This window comes from Heliangelus exortis, chromosome Z, assembly GCF_036169615.1.
Source record: "Heliangelus exortis chromosome Z, bHelExo1.hap1, whole genome shotgun sequence".
Lineage (NCBI taxonomy): Eukaryota > Metazoa > Chordata > Aves > Apodiformes > Trochilidae > Heliangelus > Heliangelus exortis.
Window position 1 is genome coordinate 23,421,378 of NC_092454.1, and position 27,985 is coordinate 23,449,362.

Sequence of the window (27,985 nt, forward strand, 5' to 3'; positions counted from 1 at the left end):
TTTCTGAATACAGAAGGTCTGAATTGTTTCTAAAACAAAAGGTCTTGAGACAGCCTTGCTTTTAATGATCTGCTGTCCTGGGTCACACAGCTTCATGCAGCAGATAGGCTTTACCATTAACTGATCTGCTGGTACAAAACCAACAAACCTTAATTCTGCACCTACAGGCGAATGCTCCACACAGATTATAGCAATTACCAACATCCATGTACACTGTGACACATTGAAAAGGCAAAACCACCACATTCTCCTGTGCCTGTGGCATTCAGGAGGGGCAGTGGTTGAAGGCAAAGGAGATGGAATGTCTGGAGGGCAGAGACAGAGCCAGGGCCACAGCCATGCTCCTTGGGCAATCAGCCAGCTATGTGCTCAGGTGGCCAGGAAGGCCAACAGCATCCTGGCTTGTATCAGGAACATTGTGGACAGCAGGAGAAAGGAAGTGATGGTGCCTCTGCTCTCAGCTTTACCTTGAGTACTGTGTTCAGTTCTGGATCACTCACTAGAAGAAAGACATTGAGGGGCTGAAGCAAGTTGAAAGAAAAGCAGCCACTCTGGCTAAGTGTTTGGAGAACAAGTCTTGTGAGGAGAGGCTGAGGGAATTGGGAATGTTTAGCTTGAAGGGGGTTGAGAGACCCTATTGCTCTCCACAACTACCTAAAAGGTTGTAGGGGGATGGGTTCTGGCCTCTTCTCAAGTGAACAATGATAAGACTAGAGGAGTTGCACCAGGAGAGGTTTAGACCAGATATTAGGAAGAATTTCTTTACTGAGACTCTAGTTAAGGTGCTCTAAAGGGCTGCCCAGCGAGGTGGTGGACTCATCATCCCTGGATGTATTTAAAAATCGTTTAGATGATGCACTTCAGGACACATTCTGGTGGACATGGTGATTTTGTTTCTGTAGGGGGTAGGGACGTCGATGGTTGGATGCAGTGACCTTAGGAGGCCTTTTCCAACCACAATTCTGCGAACAGTGCACGAGCCGCTCAGCCGCCACCTACACGGGCCGCAGTTACCGAGAAACGTGACCCTCTGGTGACTGCCGAGCCCGCGAGTGGTACCAGGGAGAGGAAAAGACGCGGTGCACGACAATCCTTTCCCTGCCCTTGCGCTTACTTCTGAACGCAGCCCCATGGCCCTGCCAGCTCCCTCCCCGTCCACCGCGACCGACAGAGCAGCCCAGTTCAGCCCAGCCCAGCCCAGCCCGGCCCGGCCCGGCCCGGCCCGGCCCGGCCCGGCCCGGCCACCAACCCTGCCCGCCTCCTCGCAGAGAGGCCGCTGCCCGCCTGCCGGTGCCGTACGCCGCCGCAATGCCGCCACGCAAACCGCTCTCACCCACAGCGCCGGGCCGGCGGCGGGGCGGGGCGGAGGCGGTGCCGTGAGGTCGTAAGTGACGTCTCGCACCCGGAAGTAGCTCGGAGCGGTGGGAAGGGCGGCTGAGGAGGCGGCGTTCCGCCGCTGCGGTTGCCGCCCAGCCCACCCGCCCCGCTCTGCTCCTCTCCGCTTCTCTCCGCTCACCTCTCTCTCGGCCGCCGGTGCCGCTCCCGTCTCGCACGGCCGCCGGGAAGCCCCGGTCGCAGCCATGTCGCTCTTCCAGTCCGCCTTGGACTTTCTGGCGGGTCCCGGCTCCTTGGGGGCCGCCAGCCGCGACCAGAACGATTTCGTGGGGCAGACGGTGGAGATGGGCGACATGAAGCTGCGCATCAAGAGGGTCATCGCGGAGGGTAAGAGCGGGTTGGGACGTCAGGCCAGGCCCGAGGCCGGGCTGTGAAGGGGGGAGCCCCGCTGCTGTGGGGCTGGAATGGGCTGGGCTTCCCCTCGGGTCGCAGGGCTCCCGCCCTCCCTTACCTTGTTTCCCCTTCCTCGTCCGGGGAGAGGTGGGGGGTGCTTCCTTCTGGGCAGGCCGCGCCCTGACAAGCGAGGCCTTCAGGAGCGAAAGGGAGGCGGTGGCCCATCGGCTGCGCCAGCAGCGTCCTTAGGGTGCCCAGCGACCTCTCCGAAGGGCTTGTTTCCTCCTTGTTGCCTCCCTCTTTAATGAGGAGTCATAAGTGCTCTGAGTTTATAGAAGTGTTACGGAAGGCGTTTCGCGAGGACCAGGTGTAGGTGCAGTATTTATTGTTGTTGCTGCCACAGTTCAGGAACACTCACAGAGAGCCATTGTGTTGTGTGGAAACTTCTTCATTTGTTCTATGATTTAAAATACTGTCGCCGGCTCTTAGAGGTGCTCATAATCTAATTAGGATCTCATGGAAGTATCGTAGTGCACATACATACCATTTTTTAAAATGACAGTGTATATAACATGATACAAAGCGTGCTGGTTTGCCAGTACCTTTTTGGGTTGTTGGGAAAAGAGTGAAATGCAGTAAAATACATTAACTATAAACACAAATGTGGGAAGGCTGATCTCATTCTGCATACAGACTTTACTGGAGTACAGGAATTAAGTATATATCAAGTATATGTCTGGGCAGTTTTAATTTTCAGTGAATTTTTCGGTAGGCATCTGGGCATACCACTTGCTAATCTATTTTAAAATAGGTGCTATGTTTGTGTGCAAGTGACTTGACATTTGCAGAAATTTGAGCTTTGCTGTGCTTGTAATCAGAGAAGTTGCTTTATTTCTTCAAGCAGAAGAGATCTTGAATGCTTCTCTCAGAAGACTAAAATGTGATTTTGTCCGTATTAATGCAGTTAGATAATCCATTACCTTTGTACAGGTCGTTGATGTTATTTAGGTTAAATAGCCCAAAGCTCTATTCGGACTCCTTTATATTATTGAATTTATTTTCTGTAGGTGTAGGTGTTTTGTCATTGAGTAGTTTTATAAATAGACTTAATGATTTTTTTTTTCCCCCAAGTAGTTTTTTGTTGAAATCTCGGTGGTCAGCACAGAAGAAGAATTTGATTCAAGATTATCTACTTTAGTTTAATTTACAAAAAATTGCCTTTGTAAGACAGCAGGATACTGGTTTTCAGCACTTTATCATCTTAAGGTCAAATAGCTTGTTAGTTTAATGCGTAAGCACTTTTGGCATATGATATCTTACAAAAAGTGGATGATATCTTATAAAAAGTGGCAGTTTTTTTGATGGTATGTTGCATTTAAGAGGATACTGCATGTCAAATCCGATGCAGGCCTGAGCTATTACTTGCAGCTTTTTTACAGGAGTTGCAGTCAGAGCTCAGTGAAATGTAAGAACTGGGTATGATGTGACTGCAAGGTGAAGGCTGAACCAACTGTCTGATGCTGCTGTTACTGTGACATTACTGCCAGGAGTGACTACAGCAGTTTCCAGAGAACAACAAAGGAAAGGAAGGAAGCTAAATTTGGGATGTGTCCGTTGTTTAGCTCTTGGTTCTGAAACAAATATTTCATACTTTACTTTGGCAGCAGCCTACTGTTTCCCAGGATCTGGCACAGGATTTCTAAAATGTCAAGGGGAAAGATGGCAGGTTAAGATGGTTTAAGTCAAAAGGGGACATGCTTTAAGTCTAGCATTCTCAGTAATTTATTTGTAACCATAGCTGTGTGTTCTACATATGTGTCATTATTATGGTTTTATTTCACGTTGTTTTCTTTTAATTTTACTCACTGAAATTTGGCCTAATTGCCAAATGCTGCTTTTGCTAGAAAGTAAGGTTTCCTAGTAAACATAGCTGGGCTAGAACAATCCTCAGGGTATGTTCAGTAGAAACATAAAATACAAAATATAAAAGTCCCAGCCTCTCCTGCTGCCTACAGTCTTGAATTTGTAATTTTCTGGTTTTAGTATATCATTTATGTTGTTGCTGAAATTGAATTCTATCTTTGCACTCTTAACCTATTTGATACCTGCCTGTATAATTGTGTCTTATGAGTGTTCTCTTCCTTGCTTACAAGTGCAGAATCTGTTTTATTTCTAAATGTATCCTTCCATGCCATTTTCTCTACTAGAAAGTCAAGTGCTGCTTTCTGAATTTAGATTTCAAATATGTGGTGAACTGTGTGTGATCTGCCAATGCAGACAACTTGTTCTGCAATTTCACACATCTGCCTTGTTTTTGGTTGGTAATCCACAGACTTTTCACACCATTACACAGTATCATATGGCAGCATAAGTTCAGTTCTTTTGCACTCTGCAGCTTTTTCCAGCTCAGCTCCATTGGTGCAATTGTGCATTTGGCCATGCTGTAAGCAAAGAGATTAGCTGTGCACTTGGTCTGGATGTGTTTCCCCATTCATTCTGCAGAGGTGCCATGCTGGGGGTAGGACTGGGCTGGTTGAAAATGTGGTGTGCTGGTGAAGGAGGTTGAGAGCAATGTGTGTTGGGGATGCTATTGGTCTCTGGCACTGAATGCATGAGCAGACTGTGCCACAGGATGGGCTGAGTGCTCCTAGAATATGATCCTCTGTGTTTTCTACTTGGCATTTCAGTAGCTCACTGGAGATAAGAAATTTTACAGGATGTTGCTTGGGGCATTTTCATTTAACCCCTGGTTGCTCTTCCTATATTGCTGGCTTCAGCAGATCGTTTCTTTTGTGTCCACTTTTTGGTTAAGTGCACAGGCTGCCACCAGTTGCAAAGTAGTCACTGACTGATTACCTAATTAGTAAATGTGACTATCTTGCACTCTTTTTTGTTACAGAGGGCTTTCTTGCATGGCCACAAGTCATTCTCTGGTCTGAGTACTCTGTACTTGTCTCTGTTATAATATGGGCATCTGCTCTCACCGGGATGTCTGCACACATGTAGCTCAGCTACATGTGATAGGAGTTCTCCAAGTGCTTGCTGTCAAGTTTGGGGTCTTTTTGGGTTAGGGTGGCTTAAACTGTAGTCAGTCAGATCTGTTGTGAATTCACGTGAATGGCATGTGAACTTTTAGGCTGACTTTTGTTCCTTCATGTGACCTGCCCTTTATTCTGGAATGTTCAGGATTTCCCTGTCAATCTTATGAAGTAGTTGAAGGACTGAGATGGTCCTTAATTTGATGATCAATGTAGTGTGCACATTTGACCCTGGGGCCACAGCAGGCTGAACAGTAATTTTCAGATATTTCTTTCTTCCTTTTCCCCAAAGCTGCCATACTTACACAAATGAACAGCCATGCACATTTGGTTTTCAAATGCTGTGAGCTTTTATTTTGGCCTGTGTGAGACAAGTGTCTCCTCTGACAGACTGGTTGTTTACTTGCCCATCACCTTTCAGTGCTATGTAAATATGGTAAATTTCTTGAACTACACCTGTGCTGTAGAAGGAGTAGAACCTGGTTTATTGAGAGACTGTTGATGCTAAAGGTAGTCAATCAGTTACAGAAACTTGCTGCTCAGTTCTGTCTAGAAAAGCTGATCCAGTGACATGGTGAGCTGATAAGAGAATAACGTGTCCTGTGATATGTGCCATCAAGTGCCAAAATGAGAAAGAAAGTTGAATTTTTTGAGAATTGTAAATAGTACAGCTGGTTGCTAGCTAATTGGAAAGAGAGGCCTGCTTGCTGTGTGCTGCATGAATGTATAGTAAAATATTAATGCCTTTTAAAGCACAAATGAAAGGCAGGATGATGATTTGATTGCTAACAGGATCTTTACAAAACTGCTTATGAGATTAAAATTATTCAGTCTTCAAATATAATCACATTCTTCCTTGAATAGTTCCAGTAAAAGTAGGATATATAAGAGAACCTCTACTGAAAAATCCTTCTATGCAAATAGGGAACCTCTTCATGTTTATGATGGTCCATAGAATAAAACCTAATAACTTGCTATCTCATAAGGATGAAAAGGTGAAGTGATCTTCTGCAAAGTTTTGTGTTACATGGTTGGTTGGATAAGTTTATGTCCTTAAGGGGTTTTAGAGTGTTGAAAGTGAGTTGACTATTGCATTAGTAGTTCCTACGGCCATTCAGTTCATCATGTCTCAAAATTCTCCGCTGCCAGTAAGTCAAACTTAAATTTGCTCTTTTGAGTTTTGTATGTTGGATGGTCAATTGAAATTATCGATAAGTGTTCTATTTTAGTTATTATTTTTTTTAGTTATTTTTTATTTATTATTTATTATTTTTTTTTAGTTATTTTTTCACCTATTATTTTTTCTTGAACTAGTTATTGTTTTTTCTAGATAAGATGCATCTATGAGAGAACTGGCAGATGTAGTCTTCAAGCTGCTCTCCGTGATACTTTAGAAGTCATGGCAGTCAGGTGAAGTCCCTGGTGACTGGAAGAAGAGACACTACACCTGTTTTTAGAAAGGATAATAAGGAGGACCCTAGGAACTACCGACCCGTCAGCCTCACCTCTGTGCCTGGGAAGGAACATCATGGAGCAGATTCTACTGTGTCTGTAAGGCATGTGGAAGACAGGGACGTGATCCAGGACAGCCAGTGTGGCTTTACTAAGGGCAAATTCTCCCTGACCAACCTGTGGCTTTTTATGATAGGGTAACTACATCAGTGGGCAAGGGATGACCTGTCAGTGTGATCTGTCTGGACTGCTGCAAGGCCTTTGACACAGTTCCCCACAATATCATACTTGTCAAACTGGAGAGGTATGGATTTGATGGGTGGACTGCTCAGTGGATAAGGAATCGGCTAGATGGTTGTATCTGGAGGGTAGTGGTCACTGGCTCCAAGTCCTGATGCGGACCGGTGACAAGTGCTGTCACCAGGACCTGTACTGTTAATATTTTGATCAGTGATATAGACAGTGGGATCGAGTGCACCATCAGCAAGTTTGTAGATGACACCAAGCTGAGTGGTGCTGTCAATAAGCCAGAGGGACAGGATGTCATCTAGAAGGACCTGGACAAACTGGAGAGGCAGGCCCAGGTGAATTTCTTGAGGTTCAACAAGTGCAGGGTCCTGCATCTGGGTTGGAACAATCTGCACTATCAGTACAGGCTTTGGGGATGAGCTTTTAGAAAGCAGCCCTGCAGAAAAGCACCTGGGGGTGCTGGTGGATGAAAGGCTGGACATAGGACAATGGTGTGTGCTTGCAGCCCAGAAGGTCAGTTGCATTCTGGGCTGCATCAAAAAGTGTGGCCAGCAGACTGAGAGAGGTGGTTCTGCCACTTTGCTCTGGTAAGACCTCACCTGGAGTGTTGCGTCGAGCTCTGGAGCTCTCAACACAGGAATGACATAAATCTGATTGAGTGGGTCCAGAGGAGGGCTACGAAAATGGTCAGGGGCTGGAACACTGCTCCTGTGAAGACAGACTGAGGGAGCTGAGGTTGTTCAGTCTGGAGAAAAGAAGGCTTCAGAGAAAGGTACCTAATGGCAACCTCCTTGTATCTGAAGGGGGCCAACAGGCAAACTGGAGAGGGACTGTTTGCAAGGGCCTGTTGTGATAGGACAAGGGACAGTGGCTTTAAATTAGGGAAGAGTACATTTAGACTGGATGCTAGGAAAAAAATCTTTACCATGAGGTTGGTGGAAAAAATGGAACATGTTGCCCAGGGAGGTAGTTGAGGCCTCATCCCTGGAGCTATTCAAGGTGAGGCTTGGTGAGGCTCTGAGCAGCCTGGTCCAGTTGAGTGTGACCCTGCTTACTGCAAGGAGTTTGGACTGGATGACCTTTAGTGGTCCCTTCCAACCCAAACTATTTTATGATTCTGTGATTTCTGTTCTAGAAAAATAGTCTTTAAAAAGCTTTAGTTTCTCTCCTGGTATACTGTCAAGTGAAACGAACTAGATAGAAATGCTCCTCTAGTAGTTTTTTTCAAATATTTTAGAACACTTTGTATTTGAGCTATTCTGTTTCTTGATATCAGTGCTAAAGATAATTGCATAAGAATATTTTCATAAGGAAAGCAGCTTTATGCTACAATGACTGCTTTAAATTACAGTTTTCATCTTTTTTACCAACCAGTTCAACTCCATACTAATTAACTTTTAAATCTGCTTTGTTTTTTCCCTGATTTCTAATTACACAAATTCTTGTTCTGTGAAGTATAGGCCCTTTCTTTTTATATGAAATGAGGTAGTGGTATCTTGGTTTAGCTTAAAGAATTTATATAAAAAAACCTCAGGGTCTTGTCAGAGGATGCCATTAATGGCATGGAGTTGAGTTCTTCAGAGTATATTGAGAAATATTCTGTCTCAAACAAACACACGTATTTCACTATCTAGGTTATAACCAAAGGAAGGGATTATTGAGGGGTGCTTCCCAGCTCCCCAAATACCAGTTGCTTTTCATGAAACACATTGACTTCTTAGTGATGATTTGTATGGAGTAGCTGAGAGAAGTTCCAGAAAACTGCTTTTCAGTGCAGAGGCAGTAGACACAGCAGTAGAACTTCGGTGCTGTTTCAGTATCACTTTCCTTGAGACTTTGAGTAAATTACAGTTTCATAATACACTCAGAAACCACGTAGCCTTGTTTTTTCTTCCAGTTAATGGGTTTTTCTTCTCAATATGTGGTTTTACTTGTTCTTGTCCCTCAATTTAGAAAGAACTGCTCTGATATAGACATGGATTTTTCTTTCTCTTTGTGGAGGTTAGAACTGGGGCTTTCAGTTCATGCACCATCAAGTCCTAAAGACTTTTTGGTATGTGTTAATGTTGATACTAATCCTTTATTCTTTCTTAGTGGTGAATTTTCCTCTCAATGCAATAATATTTTGCAAATAACACCATTAATTTTCCTTGTGATGTGCCCCCTTGTCCAATGGATGGTTGTGAGATGGTTAGGTGGATTTTCTGTATGCTGAAAAAAGCCAGTGAAAGTTGAAGTTGAGATACATGTAAAAAAATTGCCTGAGATTTCACTTTAAATATATATATGTGTAAAGACAAATTAGTTCTGGTTCCTCTTGGTTAACTATCCAGGTATACTTTACAACATTTCAGTACTTTTTTTTTTTTTTTTTTTGCTTGTTTTACTATGAAGCTGAACAATTGAGAGTAAAACCAGGTAATGGTTATGTAAAGAGCAGGAAAGAAGCAAGTTCTGTAGCACACATTTAACCATTCTTCCTGTCTATTGGTTTCCTAATCTTCACTTGAGGAACAAGCATGGGCACAGGAGTAAGACCATAGGAGGGAAGCATGACGGTACACATTATTCAAATGGATCTGAATCTAAAACTTTCACCATGAAAAAAGAATAATTCCAGAGTCAAAAGGTATCAATAGGCTAGACTCTTTCTTTTTTTTTTTTTTCCCCTCCAGCTTAAAAAAGCTGTAATAATTAAAACTATCTAGGTGACTCACAACAAAGTGCATTCTGACACAGTGAAACTTGCATCTGTCATTAAAATATATATAAAAAGACATTTCTACGATGCACTACAGGGCTCCCTCGGTATTTTGAATGTGAATAGACAGTAATACAGTTTACCAAGCTTATAGGCACAATATTATGGTCTCTGCAACTCCTGGATTTACAGAATAATGGTAATGTAATTAGACGCAGATATAGCTGTTAAAACTCTGGGCATCAGAGGCACAACAGTCTCTTAATGGTGACATTTCTGTGAACATTGTTAGATAAATTTGTTGGCAGATGTTTGGAGTTACTCTGAAGGGAGGCAAAGTCTAGTAAGTCAGAAGTTGCAACAGCATGTGATGTACAGGATGAACTGACAGTTGCTCTGTGAAGCATGTGAGAGGCAAACCTCTCAGAAGAGGGGAATAAAAAGACTGACTGCAACCTCTAAACGAAGGTTGAAGTACCCTTCCCTAGCAGCTTTCCAGCTCACATTCCTTTTATGGTACCTGCAGAGAAGTTTTTCAGCATGAATCAGAACACTGCTCTTTAAAAAAAGCAGATGTTTCTTGCATATAACAGTTCCTGCTTGAAAGGGGAGCTGTGGAAGTTTCAAGGTATTCTACATCTCTGCTTCTCAAGGTTATGGGAAAAAGTCCAGATCTTTGAGTCAGAGCCATGTTTAGTTTTTGAAGCAATTTTGATATCTTGTTGGGGCTTTGCAACAGACATAAAGGCATGACTGGGCCTTACAAAATAAGCTTATCAGTGCTTTGCATCCTTTCTGTGTTGGGTAAGGATATTGCTTGTGATCTCATGGAAAAGCATGCCTGCTTTTAGGGAAGGTGCAATATAGCTTTAGTCTTGTCTGTAATTAACTCTTTTTCAGTTAATTATAATTGAAATATGAGCAACAGCAAAATTAATTAGAAAACAAATTTGGTTGGTACTTGGGAGGGGAGCAGAAGGGTAATTTCAAGTAGTTATAAACAGGAAGTTATTCATACCGTCCTTTTCTTATGACTAGTTCCAGTGCATGACAGTACCAAGTGGTTTATGTTGTGGCTGATGTCCCTACTTTAATGCTTCACTAGCTGACAAGTGGGAAAACTGTCATTTCACTGAAAGTTTATTAGAAAAAGTCAATAAAAATGAGAAAAACAGGAACAGGATTTAAAAAAAAAAAACAGTTTGGTTTGTAATGAACTTATTTGATATGTGATGGCTAGGTTTAACTCGAGGGAGGAGGTGAATCTCTTGGTTGGAAAAGAAACAATCAGATTTTTATAAGGGTGAAGAAGCACTGACACGAGCAATGCCTGTGAGCTCTGCTGGTGTAAGGGTGAGTGCAGAGTGCTTGCTATTAAAGCAAATGCAGTGGGGTTGGTTCCCAATGCAGTGGAAGTATCAGAGTGTCTTGATGTGAAACAGGAGGGTGAGGCTGATAAGCTTTGTATTCTACTGTGTTTCCCTTGGTCTGCTATGGGGCAAGACTGATTCCAGGGCTCACTGTTGTGTTTCAGCTTCTCCATTTACATGAGTTTGTATAGTGCTCTATAGTGAACTTGTTTTGTGTGTGTTTGTGTGTGTAGAACAGAAGGAAAACCAGTGTTCTTCTGACATTTCTGTGGCAGAAAATAAATATCTGAGATTATTTTTGAGAGTTTAGTCTGTATGCTGAAAGTAGGTCTATGAAACGCTTCAGCAGTGAAACACTTATTTCTTGGGTTGAGAGCTTGGGGTGGGTGTGTACATATATACACACTGGTAACCTGTATGAGGAAACACTAAGAAAAACCTTCAGAAAGCTTACTTAAAACCACCTACATAATATTTACATGAGTGGAAATAACACGTGGAAACACTCCAAATAAAACTACATACTGTCTACAGCCTTAGGAAAGAAACAAAAGCAGTACTTCTGCTCCTAACTTCCATTTCCTCATTTGCTGTAGCTGGGTCTACTGTGGAGGGGTTTGTTGATGCAGAGGTGTGATACTTGACTGGCATGGCTATGTTGACTGTGAAGTCCTTGGTGTAGTTATAGTTAAACAGGTGAATCTGCCTTTTTTTTTTTTGTTTTGTTTTTTGGGGTTTTTTTGTTTGGTGTTTTTTTCTCAGGTGGCCCGGAGTAAACTTACAGCTAAGGAGAAGTTTTTGCCAGTAAAGTTGTCCATATTTAGTGTATAACATCACCGTTTTAATAGATCAGGTCTGCAAGGAAGCCAGTATTAAATCCTAATAAAATTGGGTTCAGTAAAGAGGGAATATAATGAGGTATGATACCACTAGCTTTTCTTTCTTGGAGTTCTGAAAGAGTAGTGAACTTAGAATTCTGTTTAGCATTCCAGTACTCAATTTTTAAGTACAGTTGCTGAATTAAAAATACATCTTTTAAGCCAGCTGGCGTACTCTGGAGCTATCACTATTTAATGAAGTTTCTTCCTTCAGCTTACTATTCTAATGCCTCTGCATAAATTGAGAGATCCTACTGCATAAATGTTGCTAGGACCCACGACACCATTGAAATAGCATTAAAGAGATTCTGACTGTTAGAAACCCAGGCTTTTTCATCAATAAATCAGCTTGGGTAGTTCTCATAAATTAGTTTTTTCGGCATTCATTTAAATTTTATTTGTTAACTGAGAGAGAGAATTTCAGGGCAATTGTGAATGTATCCAGACTTTTTGGGGGACTGTATCATGATCAGCACTTCTGACTATCAGGGGTCACCCAAAGACACTTTGCTACTTTCTAAATGAAAGCATATTCAAGAGGAACACTGTTCTGCAGTTCTGGGCACCTCACTATAAGGGGGACACAAAAGTGCTGGAACGTGTCCAGAGAAGGGCAGCAAAACTCATGAAGAGCCTGGAGCACAAGTCCTGTGAGGAGCGGCTGAGGGAGCTGCGGGTGTTTAGTCTGGAGAAGAGGAGGCTGAGAGAAGACATTATTGCTCTCTTCAGCCACCTCAAGGGAGGTTGGAATGAGGAGGGAAACAGCCTTTTCTCCTTAGTTGTGATAGGACCAGAGGGAAGCTGCACCAGGGGAGGTTTAGGCTTGATGTTAGGAAACATTTTTTTCACTGAGAGGGTTGTCAGGCATTGGAATGGCCTGCCCAGGACAGTGGAGGAGTCACCATCCCTGGAGGCATTTAAAAGGCATTTAGACCTGGTCCTTAAGGACATGGTTTAGTAGCTGGATTGTGGTGCTGGTCAAAGGTTGGACTGGATGATCTTGGAGGTGTCTTCCAATCTAAACATTCTGTGATTTTGTGAAAGTTTTAAATAGGTCTTCTTTGAAGACTTACTGTAAACTTTTTAGTTGGATAAACAGATTTCTCCTTTACTCTTTTGTACTCAGTGTTAACAGGATTAAGCTTAGCGGTAAGATGCAGCTTCCTCTATACTGGAAACTTTCCTAGAAGTTACTCTTCTTTCCTAGAAGTATAAGAAATACTTATCAAAAGAGATGAAATAGTTAGAAAGTTAACAGTGCTTTTGGGGACCTTCTTCAGAGTTTGTATCAGCTTGGTTGTTAATCAGATATATGCTTTTTTTTTACCTTGACTAAGTTTCAGGAGAGCATTTGATGTATTTGAGTGAAGAATAGTTAGATTTGGGAGTGCATGTGTGTAGGTCTGTGGATGTTTGTATTCCTAGAGGTGCAAGCAAGGTGTATGCCTGAAATGCAGTGTAGGTGTGCCCCATCACAGCCCCGGCAGAACCCTTGGCAGTAAACAAAGCTGAGCTTGCAGAATAACTGTTCTGTAATCTGGGGTACCTCACTCACCATTTTGTTCTTGAGTGCGTGTAAGAAAACTAACTGTGCAGTAGTTTTGCATACTACGAATCTGTGCTGACCTGAAGCCCTTAATTTTGTAAATTGATGCATATGTTTTCAAGATGCATCTTGCAAGGTTATTAGCATAAAAATCAAGGTGAATGTAAAGACTTTCTTCTGTAGGGTCACAGTACTTGTACTTTGTAGAAGACCTGTGGGACAAAGACATGGGGGCAGCAGCACTGTCAGGTGGTGACTGGTGTATCCTGGTGTAGGGTTGTGCAACTCACTGCAGCCCAGTGGTCTTTGAAACCTGGAGCATGCCTCTGGATGTCAATGGGGAACTGGTTGGGAAAAACTCACCCCATGGTTTCCCAGCACCCGTCTTCAGTGGATGGATGTCTTGCTTGTTTCACCAGCTTTATGAAATCCATACCTACTAGTCATAACTGATCAACACTGTTTCTCTTGCATGTGTTTTCATTTATAAAGGAGTGAAGTGTCTTTGGGTAATATTCAGAGGTGGTGGTGTGGACTTCATTCTGTCTCCAGCCCCTGTCACAGCAGTACTCAAAATACTGATAGCAATTGCTGATCAGAGCATTTGCACTAGAGGCTTTAAAACAGCTAAGAGAACTTCCTATTGTAGGAAGTAGTGAACCTAATTTTATGTAATGAATCAAAGTAAATGGAAAGCACAGTGCACTTAAAAGTAATGTGTAGCGAGATGTAACTGCAGCCCTCACTGTCATCTTCCATGTTATCATTGATAATTCAGCTCTTCTGTGGTGCACTAATTATTCTTCTGCTTGTTCTCTCTGTAACTGGGATCTTCTCTTCTGCTGTTTTTGTATATAATTCCTCTGTAAATTCTAAAAGTAAGTCAGTACCTAGCCTGCAATTTTCTTGTTTCATGTTGTGGATGCTACTGGCAAAGTAACAGCATTTTTGGGCAGTACCATTCAGGAATATTGGAGAACACTGCTGGTCAATTGCCATGTAAAACTTCTGAGATTGCTGCTTGAAAGACTTATATTTGATTGTCTTGCACAAAGCAAACACTATGTTCAATTCAGCTTCATATTAATGTTTCTTATCTACAGACAGGGTATTGGATACTCATGTGACTGTACTGATCCTGCATATTTAAAAAAAAAAAAAAAAAAAAAAGCCTTTTCAACTTGTTTCTTGTCTATGCTGGTTCATTCTTTAGTCATCCTACGACCAGTAAAATTTTGTATTTCTCTGATATCTTTTGTGCTTATTGTCCATATTATTGCTGGTGAGAACATTGCTATCTAGTTAAATGAAAACAGAATTTATATTAAAGGAATAAAAAGGAAAAAACACTGACGTTTACCACCTTAGCTGTTATTCTACTGGAGGTACTCTGCAAAAGACTGAGAGCATGAATGCAACTATACTCTTAGTGTAACCATGAGGATGACTTTCCGAGAAGAAATGGAAGTCCTACCAGGATCTTTAAAATGGAGTAGAACTATACAAGTATGTTCTTTTGATACAGTTATATTATCATAATGAGCAACTGAGAAAACTTAGCAGACATGCAACTTTTTCTGTCTTTTACTTCATAGAAATTTGCACAGTGTTCTTGAGCAAATGGATAGTGTTTGAAGTCGGTATTCTGACTAAAGGAGTTGGAAGACAAATTACAATTTAATTACAGCATCACCTTTATTTGAAGTGTGTGCTTCAGTGCTTGAAAATGCTTTCTACTTTTTATATGAAGTTGGAAGCATGGAAGTTTTTCTGAAAGTATGTGGAGTTGTATATTTGATGGTTTCTCTTGCCTGAGTATTCCTATTTTAACAGAAAGCGTGACAGTGTAAAACCATGTAGTTTAATTAGAGTCATAGGTACTGAATCTTGATTTTTGTATGGACCTTCATTTTTTAAAAAGTGCTTCATAGGCAATCTGCATATGCACACCAAAAAATGCTGGTAAGTAATGAAGCATGGTTATAGCATGTATAAAAGGAAGATGATATTTTAGTTGCTGTGTATTGGGTACCCATACTCCTGGCAAGCCACTGAAAATTGTGTATTTTTTACATTCAGAAGAAAAATCTAATTCATGTGTTCGCTCTGTTAGATTAAAAAGAATTATTTATCTTAATGTTGAAATTAAAACTGACTTTATGTTCCTTCTTGTAGGTGGTTTTGCTTTTGTCTATGAAGCTCAAGATCTTGGAAGTGGCAAAGATTATGCTCTAAAGGTAAAACGAATTTACTTCTCTAGGGATTAACAAGGTCTTTCTGCTTGATGCTTTAGTACAACAGTTAATTCTTTGATATGTGCTGCTGAACAAGTCACTTGCAAAAAATCTAAAATGATAAAGAGTTTGTAGCACACTGTACCTGTATTTAAAATGGTCATTCATGTTAGAACCCTGTGCTTCGATGCCAAAGATGAGAGTTGCCCCTGGTACTACTGCTGTTTATCTTCATTTGGTTAAAAATTCATCCCCCTGTCCCAGATATTTTGTTACCATGCCTATAAAGAATCTTTCCAAGTTACCTGAAGCTGGATACAGGAATCAGAAGCAGATTTAGTATACTGGTTAGCCAGCCTCCTTACTTGCAGAATAAGTTTCATCAATATTAAAAATAATGCTCCATACTTTGAATCATTGGTCAGACATTCAGTCTGCCACTTTGCAGAGATGTATCCCTGTGTTCTTTGGAAGGCTTATAATAATCATGTAACAGTCGAAAACTGTAGAAAGGACTGTACTGTGAAGTCATTTACTTTGTCATACTTTGCTGCAAAAAAGTAAGTTGTATTCAGCACAAAATGTCTTCATTTTTGGAGTCGGAATTTTCTGTTGCTCTATCAATGTGAAGACATCTGTCTTGGAGAAAAAGTGAAAAGCATTGTAGTGTGTGAGGTGGGAGAAGTGAGATTACACCACCAAAAATTACATTTTTATTTTTTTCCTTTTCATACCATATCCTACAGTAACAAAATACCTGACCAAACCAATGTAGTATCTGTGTTCAAAAAGTCACCAAGAAGTAGATCCATTTAACAATAACAGGTGAAACACAAACCCTCACTATACTTCCTCTGTTTTGTAAAACTGGCATTTTGGTAGCAAATGCTCAGATTGATTCTAGTCAAATCCAAGTGATACTTGAAATAGTAGTGCTTCATTTTGCTGTTGATTGCTCAGGCAGTGTTGAAAAAAGTTGAGCTGCATAGTTTGGAGAAGTTTTGACTGGAGTGGCTTGAAGGTGGTCGCTAAAGATTTGACACAAGGTGAATCACTGTCAATGCACAATGCTATAACCCAGTGTTTAACAGAACAGAAGACACCTTGGTTACTTTACAAGTGTCAAAGATTACAATTGGCCAGTTATCACTAAACTAGAAGAGCATAGGCAGCTAGAATACTGTGTGCTATCCTTCTGGAGGTACATCCAAAGGTACCATAAGCCTTCTTGGGTTTTTGTGGGGAAAAAAACCCAACACTGCACTGTTTTTCTGCAAGCTTTAGTAACTATCTTCTCAATTACTGTTTTCTGACAGCGATTGTTGTCTAATGAAGAAGAAAAGAACAAAGCCATCATTCAAGAAGTTTGTTTTATGGTATCCTTTTTTGGAACATATTTTAAGTTTTTAATTTAATTGCCTGATATATGACTTCTGAGAAATGAAGGACCCTACAGGTTTAGTTCTTTACATGCCATATACTGCTTACAAGGACTGTCTTTCTGAACAATGTTTCCTTTCCTGGTTTGCCAAGAGTCTGGCAGCAGCATCCATCATGTCCAGTTCTTCAAAATTTGCAGGACTCAAATGAGTGCAAATAATTTCTGTAGCGAGTGTAGACTTCATTACATACTTGGTGTAGCAAAAAGTGAAATTCTTACTTTGGCTTTCTAGCAGTCTTGTGACTGTGGTCAAGAGACCTTTTGACTACTTGGGTGATACTTACATCTTGAAGATTTCCTTCACATTTATTGCCTTTTTGACTACTCAGAACTTTGCTTCTGCAATTAATGCTTCTTAATTTCTGCTTCAGATGCATCTGACTTTAAAAGGCTGACATTCCATGCTTAATATTCAGTAGAATGCATCCATCAGAAGCAAGGGGCAGATGTTTCTCAGTGCTGTTGCTGTACTCTTCATCTTCAGTGGTGTTAATTGTTAGGGTGTAATGTAATTTCATAGCGTTTTCAGTTATTTGCTTTGTAAACTCAATATTTGCTTCCCAGGATCAGCTCTAGGGCTCTCAGTTTGTTTGAAGAGTTAGTGAGTAGTGTAGTATGTTGTTGTTTTGTTTACCTATCTGAGTGTTCAGCTTCATTCTGAATTATCAGGCAAACCCACTGATCCTAATTTAAGCCACTCAAACATTTTTTTTATTATTTCTAAAATTTTTGGCAAAATCTTGCAGTAAACACAGAAGTACACTTGCAGAGAATGGACTAGAATAGCACTACTTTGTAATTAGGCTGACTATGTCTTGCCAGGAGTAAATAACTAAATGTTCTCTGGATGTTTTTTTTCATAGCTCAGGACTGTTACAGCATGTGTTCAACATGAAAAAGGTAAACTGTAGTTAACTTTCCAATGTATAACTGTAAAGCAAAATTAATTCCTGCAGGTCTGAGTAAAAGGCCGTGAAGAAATACGAAAGATAGAAAACAGTACTCTGGATTCTAATTTGGTGGATCCCACTTGCCTTTTTTCTATAGCTTTGTTATACTTAAATTATCTTTGCCATTTTATTTTCGGAGTCAGTGAATGCATCTTGTAAATAGTGTGTATTTGTCTTCCACACATGAGTCTTGGCACATCACCAAGGTGATGCACATCAGGGACAATGTAAATGCACATAATGCAACTTAAATTACACTGACGGGAGTTGAGAGGACTTAAGTGTTACAGCCCTTTATGTAGTTCAAAATGATACCTTGAATTTTTTATCTGGAAATGAAACATGACAGAGGTTTTAGTGTGAAGAATTATTACTGGTGGGAGGAAAATTCCTCAGTCTCTTTGGAGCTTTAATTTGTTTTTTTACCTTAATTTTGATGACTTATAACACAGGATACGTAATACTTGCTTTGGAAAGTAAGGTGTTGATACAGTAGCCTTTTCTTGATCAGCCAGTGAGAGAAGCAGCTTATGATTAAAACATCTCTCTGCTTGTGCTAATGCCTTACAATCATTTTCAAAAGATACTAAGAAGTAACTAGGTCTCTTTTTGTCAGCTGCAGCATGGATTTCTTTATTCTGCTTACTGTTTTAATTGCAGCTATAATGCTTTCAGTGGTTTCAGGGTAACATTTTGAATCCAGTGTGAACTGCTTTTTACAGTAGTATCAATAAACTTGACAGTCATCTTCCTTGAACATGTTGTCCCCAGAAAAAACTTTCAGGTCATCCCAACATTGTCCAGTTCTGCTCTGCTGCATCTATAGGAAAAGAAGAATCAGACACAGGACAGGGAGAGTTTCTCCTCCTTACAGAGTTGTGCAAAGGTAAACTTTTTTTGTTTTCCCATAGTGCATGTTGCTTCAAGCTGTTGTTTTGCATAGGTTACTTCACAGCTTAGAAGCTTTGAAAACCTCTTAAAAGACATTATAGTTCAGAGGAGCTAGAGTTCAGCCTCATCTTTTATATAGTAAGGATCATCACGTTCTTTGAAACTACAGTTCAACCTCACTTATATATGGGATAATCATTAAGTTCTTTGTGTTGGAGACTAGTCAGGAGAAGGAAGAGGAGGCATAGTTCCTTAGAGCACCATTTCCTTTGGCACTGCAGTCAGTGTGGCTCTTCCATTTTATGAATATCTATATGATAATGCAACTCAAGACTGTAAATCTTCCTTGATGAGAAGAGGATTTGTCTGTTCATGCCAAGCTTTCAGAATTTGTGGTGTTCTGTGTGTGTTTATGTGAATTACTCTGTTTCCCTGCAGGACAGTTGGTGGAATTCTTAAAGAAAGTTGAATCCAAAGGACTAATCTCATGTGACACAATTCTGAAGATCTTTTATCAGACCTGCAGGGCAGTCCAGCATATGCATAAGCAGAAGCCTCCTATTATCCACAGAGATTTAAAGGTGTGTTACAATGTTTAAATAAAGGCTGAATATTTAAGCAGAAGAGGGGGCTGAATCACTGTTAACCTGTTGATTAAAGGTAGTGGATGTTCTTGGGTGTAGCAGATCTTTTGTCTTGCCAGAAGTTCTGGGTGTCAGATAATCCCTGAAATACTTGCATCTCTTCAAACAAGATCTTGAAATTTTGGCGTTGGTACTACATATACAAGCAGATGGAAAAGTAGTATATTGTGCCTGGCTGATTAAGTTAGTCTTAATAATTTGCTTTTGATAAAATAACCAGTTAGGACTTGTGAGTTGCAGTTCTGGTTTGAGTAATTTTCTAAACAAAAGAGGTAAAGTTTTGAAAGAGAAGATAGTGTTGGATTTTCTATGAAAGACTGTGTGGCCTTTGAGAATATGTAGTAAGCTATTTGCTTTAGAACTAATAACTCACGTTGTATTTTAGGGCTTGTTTTTAACTTGAGTTATAAAATTTGGTAGGCATAATTAGTGATAGAATCTGTTTCTTAATTTTTCATTCTGTTAGCCTTCATGAAGATGCTGCAGGGTTGTGCTGCAGACAGCAGCGTATCCCTAGAAATTTTTGTGATTTGAAAGAACTTCATCTGTTTTTGAATTTTGTGTTTTGAAGACAAGGATTAACCATTACATGTAAGCTGAACCTTAGATGATGTTCTGATCATCAGTGAGATTCTGCTGTCCTACACATACATTCAACCTAGTGGAAGGAGGTGACCTTTGTAAGCATAAACAAAATAAGAAGATTCTTATTCCTGAATTTGTCTGAATTTAAGAAGTTTATTTCCTGTTTGATGTGATGTGAGCTGAACATTAAAAAAAGGAAAATTTGTTCCTCCTTAAGTAAGCATGTGCTTTCTTTATTACTTTTGAGGAAAGAAAATTGCAGCCATATTCTAAGAGTAAATGTGTGCTAAGTGTTTTCAGCACCATTTCTGGAAACTTTGATGTTAGGCACTAATGTAGCATCTTAATACAAAAATAGCTTTGATTAAATAGCTTTGATAGAGCACTTTTTTTTTTTTCCCTCAGTATCATTAAGCAGGATTCTACATAATGTCAAAAATTTTCAGCAAGGTAGGGTAGAGCTTTCTTGCTGTTACTTTCTAGAATAAAGTATTCTGTTCTACACTAAAATTTCTAAACACCAGCCCCGAGAAAAGCTTTGTAGAAAAGGTCTGTCTCTTTTCTGGAAAAGGGATAAAAAACTTTTTTTTTTTTTTTTTTTTAAATTGTAAATATACAATTTCTTATATAGCAGTTGAGGTAATGCTCAGAGTCTGTTTTTCATTGCAAGAATTGTAAATACCTGGCAGAGATAAATGGAAAAAGACAGGAATTTGCTTTCATGTTTGTTTCATGCTACAGGGGCTACAAAGTGCTCTTAAGAGGCAGATACTGTACTACAACTAGGAGCCAAATAGAAATCATTTAACTGTGCTGTTCTTTCCAGAAGGTTGAATTTAGGTCAGCAGCATGAAAAACTGCCAGTCTCAATTGAGACCTGAGATTCTAGTGTAGAGTTTGGAGGGGGGTGTAGTGGGTTGGAGTCCTAAAAGGTTTTTCTCAATTATTTTGACTAACAGCATAACGATTTATGAAAAACAAGTTCACCTTCATAGTCATGGCTTCTTTCTCTCCTCCTGTGGTTTCCTTCTCTTTCCTGTCAGTGCAGTGCTTTTTTGTTGGTCCTGAACTCCTTTGGATGAATTTTACTTTTGTAAAGCACTACAAGAACCTGGCTTGCTACCAATCAGTAAAAATTCTAAGCTTATAGAGGAAAATTTGTAAAATGTCAGTGCTTCTCAGGTATTTTAATTGTCTGAATTTATCTTTTCAGGATTTGCCATGGAAGACACGTCTAGTCTGCATAACACAGCTTATAGGGCCTGTCAAGAACTAAATAAGCTGTAATATTTTTTATTATTATCAACATTTATCAAAGTGCAAAAACCAGAATATAGTGTGAATATAGTGTGCAGAATCTTGGTCGGTGCTCATACTGTGGCCCTGTTTAGTGTATAAATTTAATATTGAGTGCCTATCCTTTTTATTGTGCATATTGATAAGAAAAGGTTATTCAACAGAGAATGGAATTCAGGTTGCTCATTGAGGTTGATACCCTAACCACATAATTAAAAGAGCTTATAGCATCCTGCAGTGTACTAAAAATTATGATGGAAGAAGTTGGAAGGTTCATGTGTAAGTTAAGGTAGTAGGATGCTATGAAAACTGATCTTTTATGGAAAGAAGTCTACTGGTTTCAAAATTAAATTGAAGACAAACCCAGTTTTCTGAAGTGTGGTGTTGTGATGTTACTAATACGCCTCTTAATTTTTTTTATACCTTTTTTTTTTTTACTTCATGGGGAGATACAGATTTTCTTTTTCAGCCCTTTTATGGTTATGACCCAACAGTACTTCTGTCCCAATATTTGCTTTTCCCCTCCCTTTGAGTTTCTTCCCCCATTTTATTTAGTCGTCTGGGAAGGTTGGATTCTGTGGCACAGGAAGAGGGAAGGATGACAAAGAGTTATTCAGACAGCACATGGTCCTCAAATAGCTGGCTTCTGTCCCTGCACAGGGTCACAGCTGCTACTTTCTGGGTGTCCCTCAGCAGACTCCTTCTCTACTGGTATCTTCCTGGTTTGTGTCTACAGCAGTCCTAGTTTCCATCCTACTGCAATTAAGCTGAGTGTTCAGTTTTATGTGTGAAAACATCTGAGTTCCAGGATACTGCTTCTGCAAGTGCCCTATGAAAATAACTGACCTCTTCCTAGGCATCCTAGTGAAATGTTTGTTGTTTTTTTTTCCTAGAGTTTGTATCTTGCTGTCTTGAATGTTTCAACTCTGTTTTTGGCATGCTTTTAAAATTGCCTGTATTGCTACCATTTAGAACTATATTACTGTTTGAAATTCTTGTAAACCTGTAACCAGCATTCTGAGATAAAGTGAATATTTTTTATGTATATATGTAAGTGTTATGTCTAAAAGCATTTGTGTTACTGTGTACAGAAAAATCTAATTTATTATTCTGTCTCTTTTGAAGGTGGAAAACTTGCTTATTAGTAACCAAGGGACAGTTAAGCTTTGTGACTTTGGTAGTGCTACAACTATAGCTTACTATCCTGACTACAACTGGTCTGCACAGAAAAGAGCACTGGTTGAAGAAGAGGTGAGATTATTTTAATATAATTAATCTTAATATCAGCAGTGGTTTAATTTAACTATTAGTTTGGTACTAATTCATGGGACTTCTAAGACAGCTGAACATTACTTCAGTTGTAGTATTGTTTGTAAAACTTTGGGTTTGTATTTGTGTTGCCAGAGTTCAAACACTGACAGCAATTACAAACATAGTTTGTATTCTATAGCTACAGACACAAACCCTGCTTCATCTTGGGCAGCATGCATTCTTCAATCCAGTGTGAAAGCAGAAGTGATCACTGGAGTGTCTTCTAATTGCAGTCTTGACAAAAAGTCAAACATTTAAGGCAAAATTATTCCTACCTTCTTATCTGTTTGTTTCAGTGGGATGATAGATACATGAAGTGGCAAGTCTGCTCAGCAGAAATGGAGTAGGCAGTATTGTAGTGCCTGTAGGACAGTGACTGCTAAGGTCACAGTGTGTTTTTGCAAAGTGCATTTCTTAGTATAGAATATAGAGTAATGCTGGTGAATCCAAGGCAGCATATCAGCTGGACTCAGACTTAAGTATGACGAAATGCAGTGACACTTGAAGTTGATGTGTTCAACTTCTGATAGCATGAATCTCTGCTGGTTTCCAAAATGGTGGGAGTATGTTCTTAGAGTGCAATCCCTTGGTTTCTGGAGAAGAAAAGATGATGGTATTCCACTGTTTTGTGCAGTCTAGGGAAAAAGATGATAGAAATAGTCTTTTCAGGGATCCCTGTGAACATAACATAACTCATGGGTTGTGTCTGCCCTGTCACGGTAATGAAAAAGTGGTAAATACTAACTGGAACATGAATTTACTTCTTGCTTGGTTGTTGATTTTTCTGCATTTGTATCTTAATCTTCTTGTGTCATATGGAACCATGCTTTGCTGTTTGGAAGGGCTTGTGAGTGTCACAATATTATTTATCTGAGTCCTACCACATTTCTCTGGCTGAGGATCTAAGCTTTGTGACTGCTGCAGGATTCAGTTGATGGCCTTTGCCTTGGGAAGTATTTGCCAAATTAGTTTTCAAATTGAGAGTGCTATCCGTAGTACACAGAGAGCTGTTTCTGTCGTTGAATCCTGTTAGAACTTACTGTTCAAGTTTGTTTCATGAAATCCTGTCTTCTGCAGATCACAAGGAATACAACACCAATGTATAGGACACCAGAAATGATAGACTTGTATTCAAATTTTCCAATTGCTGAAAAACAGGATATTTGGGTAAGAAATTTTTCTCTTTCATTCTGGCATAAGCAGCTATGAGGCAGAAGCTGATTTTTCAGTCTTTATGTCTGTTTGTTGATTAAATAAACAAAAGAGCTAAAATAAACAGACTGCTTTAGGTATAAAAATTTAAGTAGTGTTAACTGTGTATATAAATGTTATGAATAAGATGTAGTATTCAAAATTTTCTACCAAATCTAACTTGACTTCCAGTGTGAGAGGCAGTGCTGAACTTCTTTGAGACTAAGTAGTTGTAGAGACTAAGTAGAAATGTTGCCCACTTGAAGCTTGCCACCATAGAACCAGAATACTTGTAGTCCTTAGAGACAAATTGTTGTCTCATCTTCTGACATGCATAGAATCCTGGGAGCTCCTGTTGCTGAATTTGAAATGTTTTTGTCTAGGTATGTCATGTAAATAAAATACTGAAACAGCAGTGAAAAGAGTCATGCAGAGATCATTCATGGTTTGTACAGAAAGAATGATAAGCTGTTAACAGGCACTAAAAAAATCTGTAGCTGGAATTAAAGGTAAATATTCGATTGTACAGCTCAGTTGTACATTTTCCAGCTGTATAATACTGTAATAATAGTAAGGTACTGCCCAGTGACTTTGTGTTTAGGGACTTAGTTTATTGGATGCTTTTTACAGAGGCAGGTGTCAAGCTGTTCATCTATTATTTGTATTGACAGTGCATCGAAAGACAAATTGGTAATATGAAATACTGGTGCTTTAGAAGTTTTTATTTGGAATTTCACCTTCATTCAGTTTCTTAAATTAGTTACAAGATATTGTGGAAACTTGTTCAACTCCTCCAGCTGTTGGTGGTTTTCTTTTGGCATGTGAAGAAATACTAAAAAATACATTTTTCTGACTGCTTGGTCTATTCACATGTTAAATACTGACAGTCTGAGCTAATACTACAGCCAGTTAAACAGAAAGCTAGAAGTGCATTTAATTAAAGCTTCCCTTAAAAGGACAGCTGCAGTTTATTTTTCTTGAGAATATCTCTTTATCAGTATTGACATGATGGTCTCCTTCTCAGTCTTTGGGAGATCTGTTCCTTTTGCCATGCTCTCATTGGAACTTGTTTTTCTGTGTGTTTTTTTTCCTTTACACTGTGGGTTCAATTAAAACAAGTTCTCTGGCAGTAGAATATGGCATTGCCTCAGGAAGCATAGCTGATCTTGTAGTTTGTAGTTAGGATAAACAAAACCATTTTCTCCAGAAGGCAGGTAGAATAGGTAACCTGCTTGCAGTCATCGCTGTGTGAACTTAGAAATATAAAGAAGATAGAAGTGTAGTGCTTGAAAGAGCAGCATAAATCAAATAAGTTATCCACTATGTAAGATCCGCAGTGGGAATGTGATTATAAATATCTATTGTAAGATCAGAGGCTTTTGGGCTTGACCAGCAGCTTTCTATGCATTCCCTACATAAGTCTGCATCTCCAGAAAAAAAGCCCTGAATCTCAAATACTTCCATTTTTTTCCAAATTATTTTGATTTCCCAAACTGAAGTTAACTGAATTTCACTGTATAATTTTTTTTTTCTGCATTAAAGTAATCTTTTGACCCAGGACGCTCTTCATATAATCTCATTCTTTTTCTAAAAAATTTCTGAGGAGATGAGTGGGCTTTGGAATGAAGTTGATTACAGAGCAAAATTTCAAAGTTAGGCTTTCATTACCAATATCTGGTAAAAAAATTCTTTGTCAGAGCAAGGCATCTAGGAGATTTTAATTCTTTGTGGGATAAAAAATTTCTCACATGTAGAAAGAGAGATCCTGTAGTTCAATTCTGTTCAGAATTTACTTTGCTCTAATACCATTGTGCAGCTATATCACAGAACTGTTCACCAACTTAAGTGCTCAACTTTTTGCCTGAAGTTGTACAGTGGAAAAATAACAGTATTCTGTTTCGATTCAAAACATCCCCCCTGCCAAACACTACCATGACGTTCCAATAACCCCACTGTCCCTTTAAGGAGTGGTTCAATTAGCTGCTAGTAGAGAGTCAGTAAGAAGTAAAAAGATTATTCATAGTTAGATTTGGTCACTTTGTCCTGCCTCTTTTTTTTTACTTGCTGATATGTGTGTGCTAAGACTGCTTGGTTTCTGTAGAGGGATTGTCGGTAGCTTTGGGGAAACTTCTGATGGAGATGAGCTCTTCTCTTAAGTGTATCCACGTTCAGTCAATGAGGAAGGTGTTGGCTTTGAGGAATTGTTGCCACTGGAATTCAGTTTGGCTAAAAGGTTATCACATCTGGTGTTTTAGATGTTCAAATTACATCACTATTACAATCCTAAGTTAAAGCACAGGGAAGGAAAACCATTCTTTATCAATTAAAGCAAAGACCAGATCATAATGATATGTACACTTCCTGTGTGTTCAGCTGATTATCTTGGTACTTTTCTCCCCCACGTGGCTGTGGATGCTTTCTTCTCATGTGCCTGGTTCTTGGGCTGAACAGGGAGTAATTTACTTGAGTAGTTTCATTCTTCCAGCTAAATTGTCTTCTTTGTAAACAGGTGTTTCTGTGGCAGAGTAGGTGGTATTTCCTGTACTCCCTTGTTAAATTAATTAATGCAGACTATACGGTGTTTCAATGTATATGTGATGGAGAACTTTCTACCAACAAACTTGGAAAAAATATACTTTATATACAATAATACAGAGTTGATATACACAGTTTATTTCTGTCCCTGAACTGAGAGACTTTATCCACTAGGTGTTTTGGAGGAAATAAATATCAAACTTTTGAGAGTCCTTAACATTCAGATCTATGAAACTGTTCTTGGGATAAAGTGACAGCCAGGGACATCTGTTGGCAGTGTACGCAGAGGACTGGAGGCAGCAGGCAGACTTTGTAGCCAGCGTCTTCACTGGCGTTTTCATTTGTAGACACTGTAAAAGCTGATATGCTTATGGAATTAAACTGGGATCAAAATAAAACTGAGGAATTTTCCAATCGGTTGTGCAAACATTTCTTGAATGCTTTGGAATTCTTTATTATCAGACTTCTATAGGCCAGGTGGAACATATGTAAACATTGAAAATATACATCAATTTACAGTTACATGAGTAACACATGGAATTATTCTAGCTAATCCATAAGACCTTGACTATTCAGAAACCATAAGTTAAAACCTGATTTTTGGCGTCTGTGTTTGTTCCGTTGTCAGGTTTCAAAGGTATCAAATTTGGGCACACCTAGGAAACCTAGAATATGGTAGTCCTGATATTGTGATTTTTGAGGTTTCAATGAACATGTCTGAAAATTAGCTTGAATTTTGTTTGTTGTAGTAATTGAATAACCTTCAGATTGCAGGAAATAGACAATCATTTCATGCGTACTTTGTTGCCCTAGTGTCCTTTTAAACAAGTGGATCAACACTTAAATGCTTACCCAGTGGTGCATTGCATAGCAGAACGCATCTGATTCAGAAATACAGAAGACCAAATTCTGTCCCCACAAATAAAATGAGTCTCCCTGAAGCACAGCAAGAGGTGAAGTAAAACTTCTGAACCTTTTTGTAAAGGTTCTTGAATATTCTCAGTGTTGCAAGACTATTAGTTGTTTTTTAATATGCTCAAAGTCATGAAATGATTTTTTGTAAATTGATATTTTTAAAAGACAGGAACAGGAGAATCCCTTAGCCTGAATACTTCCATGAAAGGAACACTTTCCCCCCTCCGCTCCAGCCAATTTAGTAGCAGTATTGATGCTTGAAGCTCTCTAATTGACATGCCAAACAAATGAATGTTTCACTAAGTGTTTTGACTTCAGAGAAATATCAGGACTAATTATCTCTAAAGCAGTGTGAAGCTGAACACTAAAGCACAGGGAATATATACAGAGTTGCATGAGCCAGCAGGTGGTGATTGGAAATCTGCCATTTGCAAGCAGCATTAGGAAGCTTAATCAATTTCATATTCTAAAATTCTTCTTTCAATATCATTTCCTGAATTAAAACCAGCTCAAATAGGGAGAACTACTCAATGAATCAGAAGGTTTGTAGTTTTAAACTATTCATCCTATGATAAATTTCACACAAAGGTGGGTGCTACAAGGCTCCTCCCATTGTCCATGGCTGTGGGAACCTTCTGGCTTTGTGTAGACCACAATGGTAGAATAAAGTGTTTCTTTATTCTTGGATCAATGTTCTGGTGTAAAGTTGCAACACTCCTTTGCTGGGTGGCAGAGGAAGAACAGAAGTGTGCCGTGATCAGCTCGTGTTCCTCTCCAGGGCTGCACCTGTCAAGGACAGGAGAAACTCCAACTGAAGCTGTTGTTACCATGAGCACCTCCTGCCTCCTTGTTGAGGCTCTGCCATTGTAACACCAAGGTTCTCTGTTCCATGCCTCCTTAGCCAGGAGACACCTATCCTGGCCCAAAAATGCTAGCCACCACCAGCGTTCTGCCCACTGATACAGGCACTACATCACTAGAGCTAGTGCCAGGAACCTAGTCCCAGGGTACTTGACGAAAAAGGCCACAG

At 39.6% G+C, this 27,985-nt stretch overlaps 1 protein-coding gene across 4 annotated transcripts in view; it reads left to right on the forward strand.

Moving 5' to 3' along the window:
• The first annotated feature begins 1,445 nt into the window (after positions 1–1,445).
• The window catches only part of GAK (cyclin G associated kinase), a 76,361-nt gene continuing 49,821 nt past the window's right edge, over positions 1,446–27,985 (forward strand). For 2 of the 4 annotated variants that reach the window (XM_071731480.1, XM_071731482.1), the window contains exons 1-7: positions 1,497–1,722; positions 15,138–15,199; positions 16,513–16,572; positions 18,359–18,473; positions 18,917–19,059; positions 22,129–22,254; positions 23,392–23,481. In XM_071731480.1, coding sequence (XP_071587581.1) covers positions 1,581–1,722; positions 15,138–15,199; positions 16,513–16,572; positions 18,359–18,473; positions 18,917–19,059; positions 22,129–22,254; positions 23,392–23,481 — 738 coding nt within the window. In that variant the 5' untranslated portion in view covers positions 1,497–1,580. Of the gene's footprint in view, positions 1,723–2,077; positions 2,098–15,137; positions 15,200–16,512; positions 16,573–18,358; positions 18,474–18,916; positions 19,060–22,128; positions 22,255–23,391; positions 23,482–27,985 lie in introns of those variants that run through there. The other 2 variants (XM_071731481.1, XM_071731483.1) reach the window with 2 other exon arrangements.